An 18,379-nucleotide genomic window follows, 5' to 3' on the forward strand; every position below is an offset into this window, starting at 1 on the left:
TTTGTGGGACCCATGCTTGGGAATGTGGTATTGATTGGACTTTGGGATTTATTCTACACGCTGTGCCCTGTGTTCTGGATAAATCCTTCAGCATGTATTGCTCTCTCTAATTGGATTTTAAATAACAAGTACCCGAAGAGTTTGTTCTGCCACTGGAAATTTTACCTGTATTGAAACCATTCCAGTGACTAATAATGTAACCCCCTCCTATGCTATTAATGTCAATGCCTTTTAAAAGTACCTGAAAATAGTTAAATAACAAATGTAATATAGTACTACACCAAGGATAGATGGTATTAAATATTACTGAGGCTGGGAAGGCATTGCAGTGGGATCTAGTATGTTTGGAGATTCAGGATTTCCTGAATGACCAGCTGATGGCCATTCGGAGTGATCTTGAGTACCAGACTTGGCCCACTGCCCTTACAGACACATCAGGAGTACCATCTGATCTGTGGTCATGGAGATATACGAAAGACTTTCTGGGTGGAAGTGTAAACATTTACAGTGCTACTTCCAAGCATTTGGACCGGGGGGTGTGGGCTTCCACATACCGAATCCTGACGGGTCCATGAGGAGGATGCACATGGGACTGGATTATTCACCGAAACATCTGGGAAATTAGACTACTTGGTATACCTAACTGATTTATAGTCAGTGCCCCAATCCCTTAGTTGTCAGACAAACAGGATTCAACTCTTTTGTCCGTGCATTCATTCCTGGATTGCGGGTGGCTAAGCTCAAGAGAGCAGTTGTAAATATTTCTGCAGAGCTTGAAAAAACAGCTAATGCATTAATAGACGCTGTCCAAAAGTTGCAACAAAAGGTTGATGAAGTAGCAGAAGTGACTTTGCAAAATAGACATGTGCTAGATGCCATGAATGCTGAATTAGGGAGGGGCTTGTGCTCGCATCGGGGAAAAATGTTGCTTTTCTGTTAATCACTCTGGCTTAATTGACAAGTATTTACAAGCTATTAAGAATGTTGCTGTTGTTTTCCATGCTGTATCTCTTGATCACACTTTTAGTTTTGAGGACCTCCACCCAGACCTTGGGTCATGGTTTACTAGCCTCTCCCGTACAATTGCTAAATGGATATGTGTCCCAAGAGTCCCATTATGGTCCTCTAGGGACAAAGTGGGGATTGTTAGGCGTGAATAAAGATATAGCAGACAAAACCAGGTATGCCAACCTGACCAAAGTCAGGCTAACAGAGGTTTGTGGGTAATCCCTGAGTGGAAAACACTGAGAAACAGCAGCATGTCTCACAAGCGCTGGGAAAAAGTAAGATAAGAGAGAAGCTGCATTCCTGGCATAGTACCAGATGTGCTGTGTTAGGGCAGCTCCTTCGAAGAACTGATAAGAGCCCTAGTTTCCCAGCCTCCTTGTTTTCACTCCCTGGTTTTGTTCTTTGTTTGTTTTTAACTCCCCTACATTTCTAACTTTAGGCATGCATGTATACTAAAGGTGTCTAGTTTCTAGTTGTTAGAAGAAGGGGGGTGGGTTGCTCCAGTGAATAATTTATGACGAGACGGAACTGTCTATATAGGCTTATACTAAGATGTAAAGAGCAGGCTGGTTCTCTCTGAAGACGAGCTGCTCTCTATTGATGCGTGCACTTGTCAATAAAGAGCTTTTGATCGGACCTTGCTGGTGTTGCCTGTCTCTCTCGCGGTCAGACAACGAACTTTGTCATCTGGGTTAGAGTCCCTGACAGACTGAAATAGGAGGTGCTCAGTTGGAGATAGCAGCAGCCACATCCTGATGCCACGGGGCGGAAATGACACTCAAAGTAATTGTTCTGGTGAAGACGAGCTTTGGAGCTGGGGCAAACCCTGTGAGCTCACAGGTAATTCTGCCCTCTTACGAGGCAGGCTTGCCCCCTCCAGTGTAGTCTGCCAGGCTTTGCTGGATCTCACTGTAAGTGACACTAGCCATGGGGCTTCCACCACATCGTTGGAGACCAGGCCGCTCTCCAACAGCTTACAGGGGATTGCCCAGCTGTTCACCTTACATTCCTTACTGTTCACTCTCCGTGCGGGACCACAGGAGATGCCATTTGGTTTTTCCAAACCAACCCCAGTTCGGTTTGGATCTGGGCTCCGAGCCATCGAAGCTCAGCAGGAGTGGAAGTGTGGGGAGGGTGAATGTGGAAACAAGTGCTGGTGCCGTCTCTGTAATGGGTGAACTGGGACGATCTGGGTGTCAGTTCTGCAGATGAATAATCCTTCTCCCTGGCTTGCCCCCAGAGGCTCTCCCTGCACATGTGAAAGGAAGTCCTGAGTATGAAAGCAGCGTGACAGGTACAGCAAACCTCTGCCCAGTTCAGGGACGAGATCCCGCCAGCTTTGTGCTGGACGCTGAGCCAGATGGGAAAGACCAAAGGGCTTCCCACAGCCTGGAACTAACTAACAAAGCAACAGGTTTCCCAGCGACGCTCTCGCCCTTTGGCCCTGGGTTCATCCCAAAGGGGAGCACACTGCTCTCTAGCAGCTGGCCTGGCTCCTCTCCCTGTTGGGGCGTTTCATTCCAGCTGAGCCCTGCCCCACTCCCTGCTCTGGGGGCCTGGGTCACCCTGCAGACTCCTGCTAAAGAGTCTCTGATAAAACCCTGCAGCCATGAAGGGGCTGGGGGCACATGAGCCAGATGCTCCTCCAACAGGAGCAGAGAGCGTTTTAAAGGGCTGAGGCAGCCGTTCTATTTTTTCCAAAACCAACCCAGAGTTGCTTTGGAGGCAGGTTCCCTTGCATGAGAACCACCTGGGTTTGTGGCTGGAGGCACAGGAGGGCAGATAAGAGGTTTGGTTCGGGGCTATCTCTGTCATTGGCAAACTGGGATGATTCGAACTGAGGGTTTTTTTAACCCACTACTAATTTTTCTGAAGCTCGTTCCATGGGAGGATCTCAAACAGTGTAGAAAGGGTGGAGTTAGCCTGCCACCCTCTTGTGAGCATGGGAGGTATTCTCCCCATCTCATAAATTGGGAAACCAAGGCACAGAGCAATGGAATTATTTCCCCAAGGTCACAGAGCGAGTCAGTGGCAGAAGTGGGAATAGAAATGATCCCAATCTCCAGTCCTATGCATCAGCCTCCAAACCACCTGTCCTGCCCCTTCCCCCCAAAATCTCCTCTCTCTGATTTTGCAGAATTACATGATGGGATGATTTGGTGCTGGCTGCTGTTTTATCCAGACCCCCATCATATGGAGTTTTGGGGTTTGGCCCATTTCCTGGTGGTGTTCAGATTGGTTGGATGAGTCCTTCCAGGGGGCTGCGGAAGGAAACCTGGGGCTCCCCAAGCAGTGGACAGTGAGATGATGATCTCCCTCTCTTGTCTGCAGAATTCAAAAGCTGGAGGCCCCTTTATTTGCAGGACGCTGGCAGGGCACACAGCAGTCCAGAGGCCTGTAGTGACACTGCACTGCAGATTCAAGGTGCAAGCCAATGGCACCAGTGCAAGGCGGCTCAGTGTTTCTGGGGAGGAGCTCTGGGGAGGATGGCCAGTAGAGGAAAGGAGCTTGTCGCATCGGGGTTGGGGGGCTGTTCCAAGAGCATGCATAAAGCCTCCAAGCAAGAGGCGGAGGGATCAAAGGAGTGCATAGGATGGGCTAACTCTGAGGGAGCGGAGCTGCTCGTTGAGCCAGACAAGACAGAATGTGACAGGGCCCTTCTCCCAAAGACCAAATCTGTACGGGCCCTTTGCCGTCTGCCAGAATTCTGCTGCTTGTGATTTACACCAGTGGGCATGAGCAGCATCACAGCTGCTGAGAGTTGTGTGTTGTGAGCATATCACACTCCCCACTTATCACTGGTGTGCCGGGAAGCCTGCAGCAGGTAACAGAGTAATAATATCACCTAGCTCTTCTCCAGGGCTTTTCATCTATACATCTCAAAGGGATTTACACAGGAGGGCAGTATCACGATCCCCATGGTACAGCAGGGGAAACTGAAGCACACAGTAAGTCAGTGGCAGAACCAGTGGCAGGAATAGTGCCAGTGCACTGCTTTATACACTAGAAGCTTAGGAAGGTTTGATGTTTGTAGTAGGAAAAAGGCGCCAGGAGATGAAAGAATCTGGAGGAGAACAGGCAGGGGCTTCCCCAGGGGATAGGCATGAGAACATAAGAACAGCCATGCTGGGTCCAACCAAAGGTCCATCTTGTTCAGTATCCTGTCTTCTGACAGTGGCCAGGTGCTTCAGAGGGACTGAACAGAGCAGGCAATCATTGAGTGACATCCGCTGTTGTCCACTCCCAGCTTCTGGCAAACAGAGGCTAGGGACACTCAGAGCATGGGGTTGTGCCCCTGACCATTCTGCCTAATAGCCGTTGATGGACCTGTCCCCATGAACTTACCTAGGTCTTTTTTGAACCCACTTATACTTTTGGCCTTCACAACATCCCCTGGCACCAAGTTCCACAGGGTGTGAAGAAACACTTTCTTGTGTTTGTTTTAAACCTGCTGTGCATTAATTTCCTTTGGTGACCCCTAGTTCTTGTGTTATGTGAAGGAGTAAATAACACTTCCCTATTCACTTTCTCCACACCGTCATGATTTTATAGCCCTCTATCATATCCCCGCTTAGCCATCTCTTTTCCAAGCTGAAAAGTCCCAGTCCTATTAATCTCTCCTCATACGGAAGCCGTTCCATACCCCTAATCATTTTTGTTGCCCTTTTCTGAAACTTTTCCAATTCCAATATATCTTTTTTGAGATGGGGAGGCCACATCTGCATGTAGTATTCAAGGTGTGAGTGTACCATGCATTTATATAGAGGCAATATGATATTTTTTGTCTTACTAACTGTCCCTTTCCTACTAGTTCCTAACATTCTGTTACCTTTTTTCACAGCTACTGCTCACTGAGTGGATGTTTTCAGAGACTTTCCACAATGACTCCAAGATCTCTTTCTTGAGTGGTAACAGCTAATTTAGACCCCATCATTTTATATGTATAGTTGGGATTATGTTTTCCAATGTGCATCACTTTGCATTTATCAACATTGAATTTCATCTGCCATTTTGTTGTCCAGTCGCCCAGTTTTGTGAGATCCCTGTGTAACTCTTCGCAGTCTGCTTTGGACCTAACTATCTTGAGTAATTTAGTATCATCTGCAAATTTTGCCACTTCACTGTTTACCCATTTTTCCAGATACTTTATGAATATGTTGAACAGCATGGGGCCTAGTACAAACCCTTGGGGCACCCTGCTATTTACTTCTCTCCATTCTGAACACTGACCATTTATTCCTACCCTTATTTCCTATCTTTTAACCAGTTACTGATCCAGCAGAGGACTTCCCCTCTTACCCCTTGAGTGCTTACTTTGCTTAAGGGCCTCTGGTGAGGGACCTTGTCAAAGTCTTTCTGAAAGTCCAAATACACTATATCCACTTGGGTCACCCTTGTCTACATGCCTATTGACCCTCTCAGAGAATTCTAATAGATCGGTGAGGCATGATTTCCCTTTACAGAAGCCATGTTAACTCTTCCCCAACAAATCGTGTTCATTTATGTGTCCTAGAATTCTGTTCTTCTCTATAGCTTCAGCCAATTGCCTGGGACTGAAGTTAGGCTACCGGCTGGTCATTGCCATGCTCACCTCAGGCAGGTGGTGCTGAGATAGCAGAAACTGCTGAGGGGCATACAGAGAGAGAGCCTGGAGTGCTGGGCCTGGTGCAGGACCTGAGGCCTGAACCAAACGTAGCAAAAGCCAGGTTGTGAGCCAGCCAGGCCCTATCATAAAGCTTTAGTCCTCTGAATATTGAGTGAGAGTCCTGGGCTTCGGTAACCTTTTGCAAGAAAATCCAGTATGGACTGAAGGTCATTCTCAGTGTGCATGAGGATGACACAGTCTTCAGCATATTGAAGATCAGTAACGGATGCTCTTGTTAGACCAGCAATAGAGATCTCCCTACGGGATAGGGAGCAGGCAGATACTGGACACAGTATTGGTATATAATACTCTAAATGTTCTTTATTGATTACAAAACAAACCTTATTCACACCCCAAACATACTATGCGAGAGTACAAAGGTCAGAATGGTCCCAATGGCCAGTCGAGGTTCCTTCTGTCAGGATAAGCTCATAAGATATGGGGAGCTGGTGAAAACCACATCTATATCCACTTGGGACTCTGCATCAATAAATGACCCCGATTTGCAGAAATCATAGGCACCATTTATAGTCCATTTCATTGCCTTTGTTTACTAGGATTCTTTGCCTTTGTTTACTAGGCCTTCTACTCATACAATTCCAAAGAGACAATCCTGGGTGGGCTGCCATGATCCCAGGCGTGCCATTTCCTCTATTTCTTATACAATTTTATATCAGTCCAGCTGGTGTTATTTCCTTTTCTGATGATTTTCTGTATTTTTCTCAGAACATAAGATTGTTTTTGTACAAAGAGTTCTAATAGTCCTGGACCTTAAGTCCTTGCTTCAGTTGCTAACTTGCAATGCACGTATTCATGTCAAGCACGTGTCATTCATACCAGGCCTCAATGAATACCATAACATATTACATGGATATATGAATCACAATGTAGATAGATAGATAGATAGGGTGTATGAGGATAGATAGATAGATAGATAGATAGATAGATAGATAGATAGATAGATATCCCAACACCCTGAAGACTTTAGACTTCAAGTGAAGACAGTCTCACTCAATATTGAGAAGACTGAAGTGCTCTATCAACCTGCTTCAGGCCTGCACATGCCCCACCACAAATCACCATTAAGGGTCAGACTTTGGAGACAGTTGAGCACTTTTGCTACCTCTGTGGCCAACTTTCTCAAAATGCAAAAATCAAGAGTGAGATCCAGCAAAGGATTCAGTGCGCAAGTGCTTCCTTTGGGAAATTGCTCCGATGCATTTTCACGGATCATGACCTATGGCAGGACACCAGGACTCAGGTTTATAAGACAATTGTTGTTCCTACGCTCCTCTACGGATGCAAAACCTGGGTGACCATTCAACAGCACCGCAAGAGTCTGGAGAGGTATCACCAACGATGCCTCTGGAAGATCCTTCACATCAAATGGCAAGATCACCACACTAATGCCAGCATCCTTCACTGAAGCCAATGTCACTAGCATTGAAGCAATGATCCTGAAGCACCAACTTTTCTGGGCTGGACATTGTGTGCGGATGCCAGGTTCTCGCCTCCCAACACAAGTCCTCTATCTCAGCTCACCCGTGGTGGTCAGAGGAAACACTACAAAGACACACTGAAAGCGTATCTTAAGAAAACTGATGTGGACATCACAATCTGGGAAGAGCAAGCCACCAACTGACCCCAGTGGCGCCATATCCTCCATCAGGCAGTGGCCCGCTTTGCAGAGAAGCACCTTGCCCTCGAAGCTGAAAAGAGAGAAGAGGAAGGAAAAAGAAAGAACTTTCTCCTAGCAGGCCACTGGCCTCCCACAAAATGTCTGTACCTACTTCAGGTGGATTTGCAGTTCCAGGATCAGACTCCTGAGTCATCTCAGGACCCATATACAAATCTGTGGTACAGATCATCCTCGAATCGAGGGATTGCTAATCATCATAAAGCAGATGCTTGCTTAGAAGTTCACTGTCCTGCACATGAACTTGGCAAAGGCATAGCTAGCATTGCTGAAACGCAGGCACTCCCAGGAAGTTCTAGGCCCTGGGTATTCATGTAAACACATTCCGGAAGGAAAGCTCAGGTCCACCCCAGCACAGAGGTGCAATATAAGCACAATTCTGGGAGCTGGTACAGGAAAACATGACCCCAAGTAAGACAAGGGTGGGAGGACAGCCTGATGGATGAACTTGTTTGTATTGATGTATGGAAGGAGGAGTTGCTGGAGGGACACCTGGGTCCAGCTGAGGGAGCTGCAGAAAGTGCTGCTGCTGTCTGAGCTGGCCCATTGTCGTAGGCATACATGTGCTAGTGTACCTGTAACCAGGGAGCCAGGGTGCTAGGACCATGCTTGGTCGACAAGAAACCTGGCCAAGGACCTTTGCCACCGAACCAAGTTTGTGGTCTTTGTAGGTAGTGCTATCGAGGTTTTCTGGGCCAGCTACCTGTGCAGGGCTGGGACAGCACACGGAGAGAACCCACATGCACCCAACTGCCACCACAGAGAACCCAGTGATGCTTGACTGAGTCACAAAGATCCTCCTGATGTCACAGTACAAGGACAATAGAAAACCTGATTCCAAAGGCAGGTCTCTCTCCTGCTCAGCAGCTGATGGGAGGAGAGGGCTAGAAGTGTCTCTGGGCGGGGACCCAAAGGCTGAGTGACTGTGACAGGACGCGCTCCTTGTTCTGCCACCATGAAGTTCCAGAGGAAGAGGGATATCAAGCAGCAGATCCGGGAGCTGCGTGCCATCATCTCTCTGCAAGGTGATGCCCTCTCTCTTGGCTGGGCTGACAGGCTGGTGTGAAAAGCTTCCTGAGCCCCCTGAGCTGCCGGGACCCAGGAGCCAAGTGCAATCCTAGGCAGCAGGGCTGATGACATTGTAGCCGGTTTTGCAGCAGGCTTCAGAGAGGGCTCAGATGACATGGGGAGAAGGAAACCCCACTGATACTGATGGGCTGGGAGGGGGGGTGGGCATGGAGGTCTAGTGACCCACAACCCTCAGCGATGTTCCCATAGGATTATCATATCCAGAAGGGGTGGGGGGTAAATATGGAGCCAGATTCTCAGCTGGTCACCTCAGTGACGTGCCATGGACATCAATGGTGTGACGGTGAGTTCCACCCACTCGCAGCAGAGCATGCAGTACCAGGCCTGCCTTGTCAGAGGGGAGGGGAGGGACCTGGTCCTGCCCTTTGACTGAAATCCCCAGTTTACCTCTAGAACAAGGGAAGAAGCTTTTTGCACATTCGACAGAGGAGAAGCTCACTCAGAACAAAGGGCTCATCAGCTTCCTGCGTGGGAATGTGCACGACGAGATGTGCACCTTGAGCGTGGCTCAGAAGGTACCCGCGCCCCCGCTGGGGCATTGCTGTGCTAGCGCCTGGCTCTGCCCTCACACCAAGGGGCAAGCTTGCTAACCCTAACCTGGAGAGCCACCAGGGTGTGCACAATCCCTGAGCCCCAGCACCCACAACCATGCCCAGCTGAGGATCTCCAACGCTGGGCAGGTCTGAGGGGATTCACCTACCGCCCCCAGGGCCAGTAGGAGACCACGGGAAATACCATTCAGTACTGGTACAGCTGCCTGGATACCTTCTGCCCCCTTGGTCCCTGTACTCCTGCCCCACAGCCCAGCTTTTCAGCCCTAGGGCCCCCTGCCCATCCCAGCCTGCCTCTCTGCTCTCCATCACCCCAAACCCTGCTCCCAGCCTTGGGCATCTCTCCCCTGGACTCCCTCAGCTGCCTCGCTCCCCAGCCACGGCTGCTATTAACCCCCATTCTGCCTAGGTCACTCACTTCCCCAGCTCCGAGCACTGCCTCCCACTGGTCCCCCCAGCAGAGGCAGGCTGCTCCTCCCAGGGAGGCCCAGCCCAGCTTTCCTCCCTCCTCGCCCCCTTTGGATCCTTCTCCCTGTCACCCTTGTGCTGCTTTCCAGGCCCCCTGCCCCCATGCTGACCTCCCCCAGCAGTGCCCCTTGTGTGCTCCCAGGGTCTGAGCTTCTCCCACTGGCTCTGCAGTTCAGTGTGAACTCCGTGGGGCAGGGCTGTTTCCTCCTGGACCAGAGGCCCTGAGTGCTGAGAGCACCCACCGCTTGTCAGCCCCCCTGCAAGGCAGGTTCTAGATGGCTCAGGAAAGGAAGCCAAAAATGGAGGCCCCCAAAATGTGTAGACACCTTCAGGGCCGGTTTTAGGAAGTGCGGGGCCCAATTCGAAGAGTTTCGATGGGGCCCCGGCAGGGATGACTTTAAAAAAAAAGTAAAAAGCCATGGGGGGCTTACTCACTGGGCGGTGCTCTGAGTCTTCGGCAGCGGGTCCCTCACTTGCTCTGGGTCTTCGGTGGCACTGAAAGACCCGCCGCCAACGTGCCACTGAAGACCCGGAGCGAGTGAAGGACCCGCCGCCGAAATGCCACCGAAGACCCAGAGCGCTGTCGGGTGAGTAAAAATTAAAAAGGTGCCTCTAGCCAGGGAAGAGATTCTTGGCCACTTGCCCCCCACTCTGGGCGGCCCTGCCACTGGGCGCAAGGCCCTCTTAGCCGTGGGGCCTGATTCGGGGGAATTGGTGGAATTGGCCTAAAGCCAGCCCTGGACACCTTCGCCTCACCCTGCCTTGCTTTCAGCCATCGGCAGATAAGGATGCTCCGGTAGCTGGGGAAGGGGAGCGGGTCAGTCCTTGGCTGGGAATAATGCACTAACATTTACTGTGTGCAGATGCACTCACAGATTAGCAGTAGTAGAACTTTGATCCCAAGTTTCTCTCTGCTCTTCTCCTGCCCACAGTACGACCAGGTAACGATTTCCCAGGCATGCTGGGATCAAAAGCACTTGAAGATGCATTTAGCCAGGAGCACCGTGGAGGTAATTGGCAAAGCTGACACCCAATCTCTGGCATTTACTGCCCAACGACAGAGCAGAGAAAATGGGGGTTGGAGGGAGGGGGGGCTGGAGGAGGCTCTAAAGGAAATTGCCCCTCTTGGTGATACGTTGGCAAACCTCTGCTCCTCTGCTCCGGGGCTCTGTACTGTAGTGAGCTGGGGAGTGTGTGTGTCTGTGTGTGTCTGTGCGTGCACATGCATGTGTCCCGCCACCCTGTGCTGGATGGAATCAGAACTGCTCGGCTATGTGCCATGGACCCTATACTGCTAACAGTTACTGGAGAGTCTCCTCTAGCTCAGCTGGCAGGGCCTTTGTTTCTGGAGCAGGAGGATCTGTGCTGTTGTTACAGAGAAGATCTAACGGTGGCAGTGTGCAGCAGAGACCTCAGAGAAGGTTCACGTGGCTCCCTCCTGTTACAACGTGTTCCTGCCAGTCACACCAGCTACTAGCAGGTCACAGGCTCCTCACTGGGAAGTGCTGCCCGGGGCTGTCCTCACCCTAGCCAGGGACCTTCCCTTCCTGCTGGATTCAGGACATGCCAGAGGGCAGCATGGGAGCAGCAGGGGCTACAGCATCAGCTCAGCTGCCCCTCGCTGCTTCCAGCCCCGTGGCCCTGTTGTCCTTTGGCAGGAGCAGCACCAGGGAAAGGAGGGGGGCTCTGTGGGCACAGGAATGAGCTACTGATGTCCAGGCTTTCCTGAGATTAGAGCTGCAGACTCTTTTATTGACTGTACGGGGCAGTGGTAGCTCAGTGGTTTGAGCGTTGGCCTGCTAAACGCAGCGCTGTGAATTCAGCCCTTGAGGGGGCCATTTAGGGATCTCAGGAAAAAATCTGTCTGGGGATTGGTCCTGCTTTGAGCAGGGGGTTGGACTAGAAACCTCCTGAGATTCTATGACTTTCAGACCCAGATCTGCATTCTGCAAAGAGCCCCTGCATGGTGTGTCAGCACAGCTTGCATGGATTCCAGTGACAGGTCCCACTCTTTACACTGGGCCAAACCCACAGCCCAGATCTTCCGGCCTGCACCCCACAGGACTCCAGCTTGAGGTTCTGTCTGACATCTATCTTAGGGCTTGTCCTGCTGCCTGTCACTGTGGTATCTGGGCACCTGCCATGCATAATCAGCTGCTATCCTGGCCATCACCTCTTCCCTTGGGGTCTCTGCCTTTGGGCTGGCTGAGGGTGAGGTGGTTCAGAAGCTCACTTGGGGCAGAACCCTCTGCAGGCTGCTCGTGGGTGAGCCCACCCAGTGCCACTGTGTCTCTTTCAGGCCGCCCGAGAGAAGCTGCAAAACTCCATCTTTAACAGGATGAACGTGCACAATGTGCTGCTGTACGAGGTGAAGAGGCGGGACGGGATGGTGGAGGGGCTGCAGAGGAAGCTGCAACACCTGGCAGACATGGAAGGAGCAGACAGACAGGGCCAGATACAGCTGCAGGTGACAAGGGCTCAGCTCCAGTGGAAGACTGTGCATGCCAGAAATCTGTGGCCATAGCAATGGGCCAGGTCCTGGGAAGGGCTGAGAACTTGCTGGTGCAACTGACTTCAGCTGGACCTGCAGGGGTCTGGGGATCTCTGGAACCAGCCCAAGATGTGGCTTATTTTGGATGAGGGTTAGCTCTGGACAGTCCCCATGTCCTCCCCAGTTTGCATGGGCACTCACACCATGCATGTGCATACTTGGCCCATACATGCACCTGTGTGCTCACTTGCACTTCTGCACCCTGAAGGCCCAGATCACAGGGACCTTGTTCCAGCTGGATGAGGAACCCCCTGAGGAGTACATCTTCAATTCTAGTTCATCCAGAGAGGTGGCCACAGGGTGATCCCAGACTTTCCCTGCCAGCAGAGACTGACCCCACTCCTTCCACTGCATCCCTAGTACCCAAAGATCTGCAGTGGAAGAGAACTCGGGCCCAGTACAAACCAAACTGCTAAAGCTACTGGGCAGGCGCAGCAAAGAGAGCAGATGAGAGGCAGGTCTGAAACCCTGAAACCCCATTTCCTGGGCTCATGGACCCAGGAGTTCCCAGGCTGGCTGCCCTGCTCTGCACACTAGCAGCACATGGCCTTCCCGCCACCACCCCTAGCTGGAATCCATTATCAGCGTCCCTCCCATCCCCTGTACCCGCTAGAAGAAAGGAGCTCACACAGTCAGTGGCCTGTCATGGGGCCTTCAAATCCATGGCTAAGGGCAATAGAACTTGGAAGAATCCCATTCTACCTGGAGAGTCCCGGGCCTGTGTCAAAAAAAGATTTTAAATTAATATAAGGCTACTGGAGCACCAAACCAATTCGCCCTCCCCATTCTTGAGGGCTCAGGAGCCCGAGCCAGCCAGCCCCAGGGCTCTGAGTCAGCCCATCCGGTCCCCAGGAGCATTCTCATGTCCCAGGCAACCCAGTGACACATGAGCCTTCTCTGTTGCAGGTGATTCGTCAGCTGGAGAATAACATAGAGAAAATGCTGATGAAAATCAGAACTGGTGAAAAGATTTATTACCTGTATCTGAAGATGGTGGATTTCCTGAAGGATGTGAGTCTCCTCCCCCCCAAACAGGAGTAGATAAAGGACCATGGAGTAGATAAAGGAGCAGTTCCAGGCATTGGCCAGAGGGGATCACTCCAGGCAACCCCTTGTCCATCTGGAAATAGGGTGCCAGGTGCATTGTTAACAGAAGCCGATTGCACTAATGATCGTGTTGTGCTGGGTCTGCTTTGGGGCTAGAGATAAACCAGTCATAGTGTTCAGCTGTAAACTGCAACTTCCCCACAGACTCCTGGGTGTTTGGATCCAGAGTCTTGGCTCAAGCCAGTCTCTGCCTGGAATCATCTCACTGAGCAGGGCTGGCTCCAGGGTTTTTGTCACCCCAAGCAGCAAAAAAAAAACCCAAAAAACCCCGCAATCATGATCTGCAGCTCTAACGCTGCTGCTTCAGTCTTTGGCAGCAATTCAGCGGCTAGTCCCTCCCTCCGAGAGGGACCGAGGGACCCGCCGCCGAAGTGCCACCGAAGACCTGGACATGCCGCCCCCTCACCATTGGCCACCCCAAGCAGCTGCTTGCTGGGCTGGTGCCTGGAGCTGGCCCTGTCACTGAGACACAGCCTTATCCCTGGGAGCTGGCTCTGGGATTTACAGGCTCAGATATGTGAGATGGCTTCCCTTTCCAAGCCCTGCTCTGGCCCTCTTTGGAGGGTTGCCACCTTTCCAATGGCTAGTAACCAGATACGCAAGGCCCCGCCTCCAGCCCTGCCTCTTCCCCCCAAGGCCCTGCCCCTCTGCGCTCCTGCCCCTGTGCGCCATGTGCCTCCACAAGCCACATGAGGTGGTGGCGGCAGCTGCTGCAATGCTGCCTCCTTCCTTCCACTTAGTGTTGCCACCTTTTTCACAGATCAAAAATATCAGACATCAGGGCCTGTCAAATGGCACCCAGACACACAAGCTGAAACCCGGATTGTCTAGGTGAAAACTGGAGGGGCGGCAAACCTATCTCTTTGGAGAAATCCTTACATGTCTCCACAGTAGGGCGCAAGCTGAGGCTGCCAGAACAATACAGTAACATGATTGGAGTGTGTTTGGAAAAGCCACAATCCTGCTGATGTGTTTTCCTTCTGGACTGAGAGCATTAGAATTGGGGAACATTATGAAGTCAGCAGATCATAATAGGCTCATCTTGGGAAAGATATTTTTGGTCTAAAAGGCAATCAGACATTCATGTCCTGGGAAGCCACCGATGCTGAAAGTTGGTGTAAACATTGTCTTGTTAAAAAAATCCAAACAATGCACGTTACCAGTCCATGTTGATAAGTGCAGACATCTCTTGAAATTCAGTGTGCTGAGAACAGTCCATGCAGTGGTGTAGAGAGAAGTCTGCAGTGTGCAGTTCATTCAGTGATGCAGTAAGGAATCTGCAGTGTGAAGTCAATGCACTGCTGTGGAGAGGAATCTGCAGTGTGCAGTTCATGCAGTGCTCAGTGAGGAATCTGTAGTGTGCAGTTCATGCAGTGCTCAGTGAGGAATCTGCAGTGTGCAGTTCATGCAGTGCTCAGTGAGGAGTCTGCAGTGTGCAGTTCATGCAGTGCTCAGTGAGGAATCTGTAGTGTGAAGTCAATGCGGTGCTGTGAAGAGGAATCTGCAGTGTGCAGTTCATGCAGTGCTCCGTGAGGAATCTGCAGTGTGAAGTCCTTGCAGTGATGTGAAGAGGAATCTGTAGCACAGTGGTTCTCAAACTTTTTTTTTGTGGTCCACTTGAATGTTGCTGAGGGTCTTGGTGGACTAAATGATCTTTCCAAGTGTTGTTTGTACTGTTAGCTAACTATATATATATATAAACCCCCTTAATAATTAACTTTTTTTATTCTACAAATAAAAGCACACAACTCATATTTTAATATCAGTAGTGTAGTCTTACCTTACCAATGCAATGGATGTGCCCTCTCTGCCCCGCCGCGGCAGCCCCTGAGCTGGGGCTGGGGAGGAGGGGGGGGTCTCTCCCTTTCTCCCCCACCACAGCAGCTCCTGATCTGGGGCTGGGAAGGAGGGGGTGTCTCTCCCCAGCCACAGCAGCCACAGAACTGGGGCTGTCTCTCCTCTGCAGCCGCAGCCCTGAAGCTGGAGAAAGTCGCCTCTTTCTCTGGCCACTGCAGAACTGCACATCCCATATTCCCCCCACCCCCTCTTCTCACCCCACTGTCCCCTCACCTCCAGGGCTGGCTCCAGGCACCAGCTCAGCAAGCAGGTGCTTAGGGTGGTCAAGGGGAAGAGGCGGCACGTCAGGCTCTTTGGCGGCAGTTTAGCGGCGGGTCCCTCGGTCCCTCTTGGAGGGAAGGACCTGCTGCTGAAGAGCCGCTGAAGAAGAAAGTGGCACAGCGGAACTGACGCTGATCGCACTTGCGGCTTTTTTTTTTTCGACGCTTGGGGCAGCAAAAACCCTGGAGCCGGCCCTGCTCCCCTCTCTTCCCACCAAGGCCACACCTCAGCTTACATGTCCATCTTCTCCAGGGTCAAGGCACCTGGTTAGTGGAGACACGCCTGCAAGGCTCCACTGATTAGGAGGGTGGCCCTTCATTCTGGCATGTGCGTCCGTCCAGGCGCACACCTTGCAGGGAACTCCACCTGAATGGAGCTCGTCCATGGACCAAACACACTCTGCTGTAGTGTATGTTATTGCCAAACCTGGGCTGGGCAATGCTGCAGTGAGAAAGCCAGGGGCTGTTGAGGGTGTGACTTGCAGTCGGGCATTGAGAAACCAGAAGCAGATGGTGTACAGCATGGCGTGGGGTAACGCTTCAAGGAGAAAATAACAGAACATGCTGTATGGAGCTGTTTGGAAACACAGCTGTATTTTGAAGCTCCAGAGCCTCAGCTCCAGTTCTGTACCTTCTGCAGGGGTAGAGACAGTTTATTTATTTGGAGGGGGAAGGGAAGTGGGTTAGAATGAAAAAATAATCAAATAACAGCAGCAGATTCTCATTCTGCCATGATGTAATTATTGTAGTAGACGCAGCCCACTGATAACTGTCTGTTCACTTGAGTCCAGGGGAGACTCTGAGGGTTGCTTCATGTCCCTTGGTATTAGCTGGCTCTTGGTCACCAGCGATGGGGAAGGTTTCTCCTGTGCCAGGCTCTGGCTCCTTTCTTCCCTGGCTGGGAAATGGCTTAGCAAGCAGGGCCTCTTCTTCTTGTGAGGGGGAATTCTGAGTGCCTGGGTGAGACTCCCATCTGTGCTTCTCCCCCTCTTCCTGCAACTCTATTCTCTCTCCTTCAGCGCACAAGGACTTTGGAATCCAGATGCTCTCTCATGAAGGAGACCTGAGATAGGTCCATCCAGTGGCCATTCTTCTGGGGCTGGTTCCCAGAGCCACTTGACTGGCTCTTCTCTTTTTCCTGCCCTGTGCTGAGTTGCATGTGCTCTTTTCACAACGGGATAGGGGAGGTCAGGCCAGATGTCTAAGCGCTAGGATCCTTCACATGTCCTTGTGCAGCCTCCGGCCCAGTTCCATCATGCCTGGAGGGCAAAGGGCTCCAGCTGCCCTTTTCTTGTCAGAGTTTCTGGCTGAGGAGGCACCCAAGGACCATGTAAAGAGAACAGAAAAGTGGCTTCCCAGCGTAAGACAGCCCCCCACTAAGGGCAGAGGAGTGGGGGAGCAGTGTTGGGCCAAGAAGGCCTTGGCCTCTCAGCTGTTGGGCATGGAGCCCTGGCAGTCTGGTGGGAGGGAGGGAGTGGGGAGCATGCATGGAGGAAAGACTGGCTGCACGATGGCAGACAGCAATGGATCGGGGAAGGTCAGGGACTGGGAGTCAGTCTCACCTGGGATCCCCTTCCTGTGACTAAGAGAGGACACCTGGACTTTATGGGTGAGTGGGAACCACCCCCACCCCCACCCCCACCCCCACACCTCAACTGAAGCTAGGGTGACCAGATGTCCCGATGTTATAGGGACAGTGCTGATATTTGGGGTTTATTTTTATATGGGCTCCTATTACTCCCAACCCTCATCCTGATTTTTCACACTTGCTGTCTGGTCACCCTAACTGAAGCCCTCAACTAGTAAGACTGTTTAGACATAAGGCTGGAGTCATGCCCCAAATTGAAGGGAAACGGAAGGTAGAAAGTGGCCCAGGGGAGACTGAGCTGACGTGGCAGCCAGAAGGGACTGAGTCACCCCTTGCCTCTCTCTTCTTGGGCCTGGGGCTGGACCTAGGGAACAGGGAGGGGCTGGGTCCTCCTGTGCTTCCATTTCTCTTCCCCTGGCCTCCTGGGTGGCAGGTGACAAACTGTGGGTTGGCTGCTGGGCCCCCCAAGTGCCTGGAAGAGCTGCCTCCAGGCTCAGAGAGGCTACCTGAAGACTGACCACTGAGTGAAGCCTGCTACATGTAAGCGGGGGAATGGCCCCGCTAGCGTGGGGAACTTTCCTGGCTTATACACGACCCTGGTGAAATGGGCTAGTGAAAGGATCTGAGTCCATGCTCGCACTCCCTTTACCCAGAGGCTGCCTGACCTTGAGGGCTCCCCTTCCACGTTTCTGTGTGGCAGAGTCCTAGGCTGATGCTAGGATTCCTGGGGAGCTTGACCCCCCCATCTTGTCATGGTCACTTAGGGCAGGGGTTAGGGTGTCCCCACTCTGGGATGCTCTCTCTGCTCTGGATGCTTCAGTGACCTAATGATCATTCCATACAGTTCAAACAAATACAATTTATTAAACAGCAAGTAAGTAAAAAAATCAGGAAAAAACGGGAAAAGTGAAAGGAAAACCCGTCACCCTGCTCTGTGGCCCAGGGACATCACAATCAGCATCTCTGGAACATCAGGGCAGTTCACAGTCTGTCCCTCACACGGCCAATGCCCCTGCCCAGGCCCTGGCTGTGCTTCAGGGATGCTGCGGGTCCAACACTTGCTCTGGTGGTGGCCGCACATCCTCAGGCAGTAGGTGGCAGGACCCCTCTTCCCAGCATCAACCCCCCCATCCCTCGTGGAGGTTACAATCGATCTCAGCTGGCCTGCAAGGCCTCTTGGTGGGAGCGTCTCCCTGCACTGGGCCCCCTGCCCAGGGTCCCCCATCACTCTTCCCATCTGCTCATGGCATCTGGCTCCAGCTCCAGCCCCAGCTCCACTGTGCCACAGCACGGCTGCTACTCTGCCTCCAATGCAGCTTCCTGGGCTGCTCCTCTGGCCCCTCTGGCCCTGGTTGCTGCAGCTCTGCTCCCAGCACAGGTCTGCTCTCTGGGCTGCTTCTGTGGCTCTGCTCCCAGCACTGACCTGCTACCTGGGGTGCTCCTTACCTGAGGAAGTTGTGAAGGCTAGAACTATAACAGCGTTTAAAAGAGAACTGGATAAATTCATGGAGGTTAAGTCCATAAAAGGCTATTAGGCAGGATGGGTAAGGAATGGTGTC

At 51.7% G+C, this 18,379-nt stretch overlaps 1 protein-coding gene across 1 annotated transcript in view; it reads left to right on the plus strand.

The window, feature by feature from the left end:
* Positions 1 to 8,304: 8,304 nt before the first annotated feature.
* Positions 8,305 to 18,379, plus strand: part of CCDC183 (coiled-coil domain containing 183) — a 39,715-nt gene continuing 29,640 nt past the window's right edge. The window contains exons 1-5 of the mRNA XM_030535938.1: positions 8,305 to 8,374; positions 8,832 to 8,953; positions 10,390 to 10,467; positions 11,757 to 11,924; positions 12,915 to 13,019. Of these exons, the coding sequence (XP_030391798.1) occupies positions 8,305 to 8,374; positions 8,832 to 8,953; positions 10,390 to 10,467; positions 11,757 to 11,924; positions 12,915 to 13,019 (543 nt within the window). The remainder of the gene's footprint in view (positions 8,375 to 8,831; positions 8,954 to 10,389; positions 10,468 to 11,756; positions 11,925 to 12,914; positions 13,020 to 18,379) is intronic.

The sequence above is a fragment of the Gopherus evgoodei genome, chromosome 16 (genome assembly GCF_007399415.2).
Source record: "Gopherus evgoodei ecotype Sinaloan lineage chromosome 16, rGopEvg1_v1.p, whole genome shotgun sequence".
In the NCBI taxonomy this organism is placed as follows: domain Eukaryota; kingdom Metazoa; phylum Chordata; order Testudines; family Testudinidae; genus Gopherus; species Gopherus evgoodei.